The sequence below is a fragment of the Nannobrachium achirus genome (assembly GCF_963921795.1).
Source record: "Nannobrachium achirus genome assembly, contig: SCAFFOLD_237, whole genome shotgun sequence".
Taxonomy (NCBI): Eukaryota; Metazoa; Chordata; class Actinopteri; order Myctophiformes; family Myctophidae; genus Nannobrachium; species Nannobrachium achirus.
The window spans coordinates 22,588-25,000 of NW_027664788.1; the positions used below are offsets into that span (position 1 = coordinate 22,588).

At 40.1% G+C, this 2,413-nt stretch overlaps 1 protein-coding gene across 2 annotated transcripts in view; it reads left to right on the top strand.

Annotated features, from left to right (window-relative positions):
• Positions 1 to 529: 529 nt before the first annotated feature.
• LOC308280799 (uncharacterized protein) overlaps positions 530 to 2,413 on the top strand; it is a 91,580-nt gene continuing 89,696 nt past the window's right edge. Inside the window, exons 1-3 of one of the 2 annotated variants that reach the window (XM_080755117.1) lie at positions 530 to 722; positions 1,410 to 1,433; positions 2,283 to 2,413. The exon at positions 2,283 to 2,413 is cut by the window's right edge and continues 59 nt beyond it. In XM_080755117.1, coding sequence (XP_080611243.1) covers positions 686 to 722; positions 1,410 to 1,433; positions 2,283 to 2,413 — 192 coding nt within the window. In that variant the 5' untranslated portion in view covers positions 530 to 685. The remainder of the gene's footprint in view (positions 723 to 1,409; positions 1,434 to 2,282) is intronic. The other variant, XM_080755116.1, reaches the window with a different exon arrangement.

Here is a 2,413-nt window from a genome sequence, read left to right on the forward strand (position 1 = left end):
ACTAATGGACGAGGTGATGCTTCCTGTGTCCTGAAACACTTATTGCTGAGTTTCCCAAGTTTGTGCATCTATTACTGTTTGTGTTCAACAATTTCTTGTTAAATGTGGACGCAAATAAAGATTTTAAATGTGTGGAATGCTTCCAATGCGTTGATCTCACACATTAACACATTGGATACATTAGAGGGACAAATGAATGCTAATATAGCAGATCTTAATTAAACATCAATACATTGTATTGACCAGTAGCCCAGAGCAGAGTCCAGAGTGCTGCTGAGTAAACAATGGCACAGGATAGAAATGAAAAACAAACATGCAGCCTGCTGGTCAATGTTCAAAACAAAATGCTTTATTGAGAAGATCAATATATTTTACATTGCTGAAGTATACATGCTCGGCATGATAAACTATGCTCTACGCTTCCAAAGAATTCATGTGTGTGTGTGTGTGTGTGTGTGTGTGTGTGTGTGTGTGTGTGTGTGTGTGTGTGTGTGTGTGTGTGTGTGTGTGTGTGTGTGTGCGCGCGCGCGTGTGTGCACGTGCATGTGTGGGTGTAGAAAGGACAGCTTCAGACAGAGCAGACAGTGGCTGAAGTTATCCTCAGGGAGCAGACAGTGAAGGTATCTGTAGAGCTTCAGACATCAGACAGTGTGTGAAGGTATCTTCTCGCAGAGCAGACAGCAGGATGAAGATGCTGATGGTGACCTTTCTTCTCCTTCATGGTGAGTAGATCTAATCCTCCTCCTGATACCATGTGACACTGTGACATGACATTGTGTATTTTTCAGACAATTAAGCACTCACACCGCAATACTTAGTAAACTTTACCTTTCACTCGGTACTGCTCTCTTTTTCCTCTACAACAAACCTCTTTGCCGAAAAAAAAAAGCTCACCACGCCTTGTAGAGCAAAGCACCACTGGCTGTCAGTCATTCTGTCTGTCTGCCTGTATGTATGTCACGTCACGTCACGTCACGTCACGTCACGTCACGTCACGTCACGTCACGTCACGTCACGTCACGTCACGTCACGTCACGTCACACTTCCCATGTTCCCTCCTGATTGACTACCATTGCCTTCTAAAGTTTGTGTATGCGACCTTGACGGTCGCTTATCTCCCGATTTAGGGAGTCTTACTGGTAAGCTTGTAGACCGGTTAATGTTTTAGATCGGAGGATACTTCTCATCGGGACACGCTTTCAGCTTGTAGATCTGATCTATTATTATTTTATTTTGAAAACCTTTGAAATAGGACATTGTGTAATATATTATGAGTACTTTTACTTTTGGTACTTAAATTAGGCTACTTTTACTCTATTACATTTTGACTTTTACTCGTAACAGAAGAATTTGACATTGTGGTGTTACTTTTACTCTTTAACTAATCATGTGATAATTTCTATCTTCAGCTCTCCAGGCTCTCCCCACAAAGGGTAAACAAACATCAATAAACACACAGTTTTTTGATAGGAAACCATATGCCATAAGTATCACTGTTTAATTTTCCTTTTTATCAATGTTTTATGATACATTACTATTGAGGTAAAGCATGAAATGTCCACCCTGTTACAATTAACTATAGGAAAGTGATACATTTTCACAATTATGAAAATGGTTAAAAAAAAAAAAAAAAAAAAAAAATCTTACTCATCAGTGTGTCCAATGTAGTACCATATTCTTCATTACATGAGGAGCAATTGCTATCTTTAGCATGAAAACATCAACACCTCCCTAAGGGTTTCATTTACAATGAAGACATCAAGGGTTATAAACTGTAGAGTTTGAGAACACAGAATCATCATTGTGGCCTTGTTCCAGCGAGCACACACTAGTTGTCCACTATGTATAGATTTATAGGTGTATGTATTTATTTATTCCAATTTTCTGCCACTTTTCTTCTGCAAGAAACTTCATCATGTTCAGCTTTGCACAGTTATTATTGCTTGTAGTACCTAAAATCAATCAACGTGAGTGTTACCTTATCCTTACTTATACTTGTTTCATCATAATCCAACATTTGTAAAGCATTATGCTTACATTACTAAACATTAGTAAACACAGATATAAATGTTTTATTCCCAATTTTCTTGTTACACAGGTTAAATATGCACAGATTCACAGAAGAATGCTTATAGCCTGCCACACACACACACACACACACACACACACACACACACACACACACACACACACACACACACACACACACACACACACACACACAGAGAGAGAGAGAGATCCTGCTCTCTCTAGCCCTCATGTTACGTCTCCATCTTGTCCAGGCCCGTTCTCAGAGTGTGGCAGACCTGCTGATCCAACTAAGATCATTGGAGGCACTGGGTCTCTTCCTGGGGATCATCCATGGCAGGCGTCCCTGCAGTGCAGAACAAAAAACTCACCAGAACCTTTCACC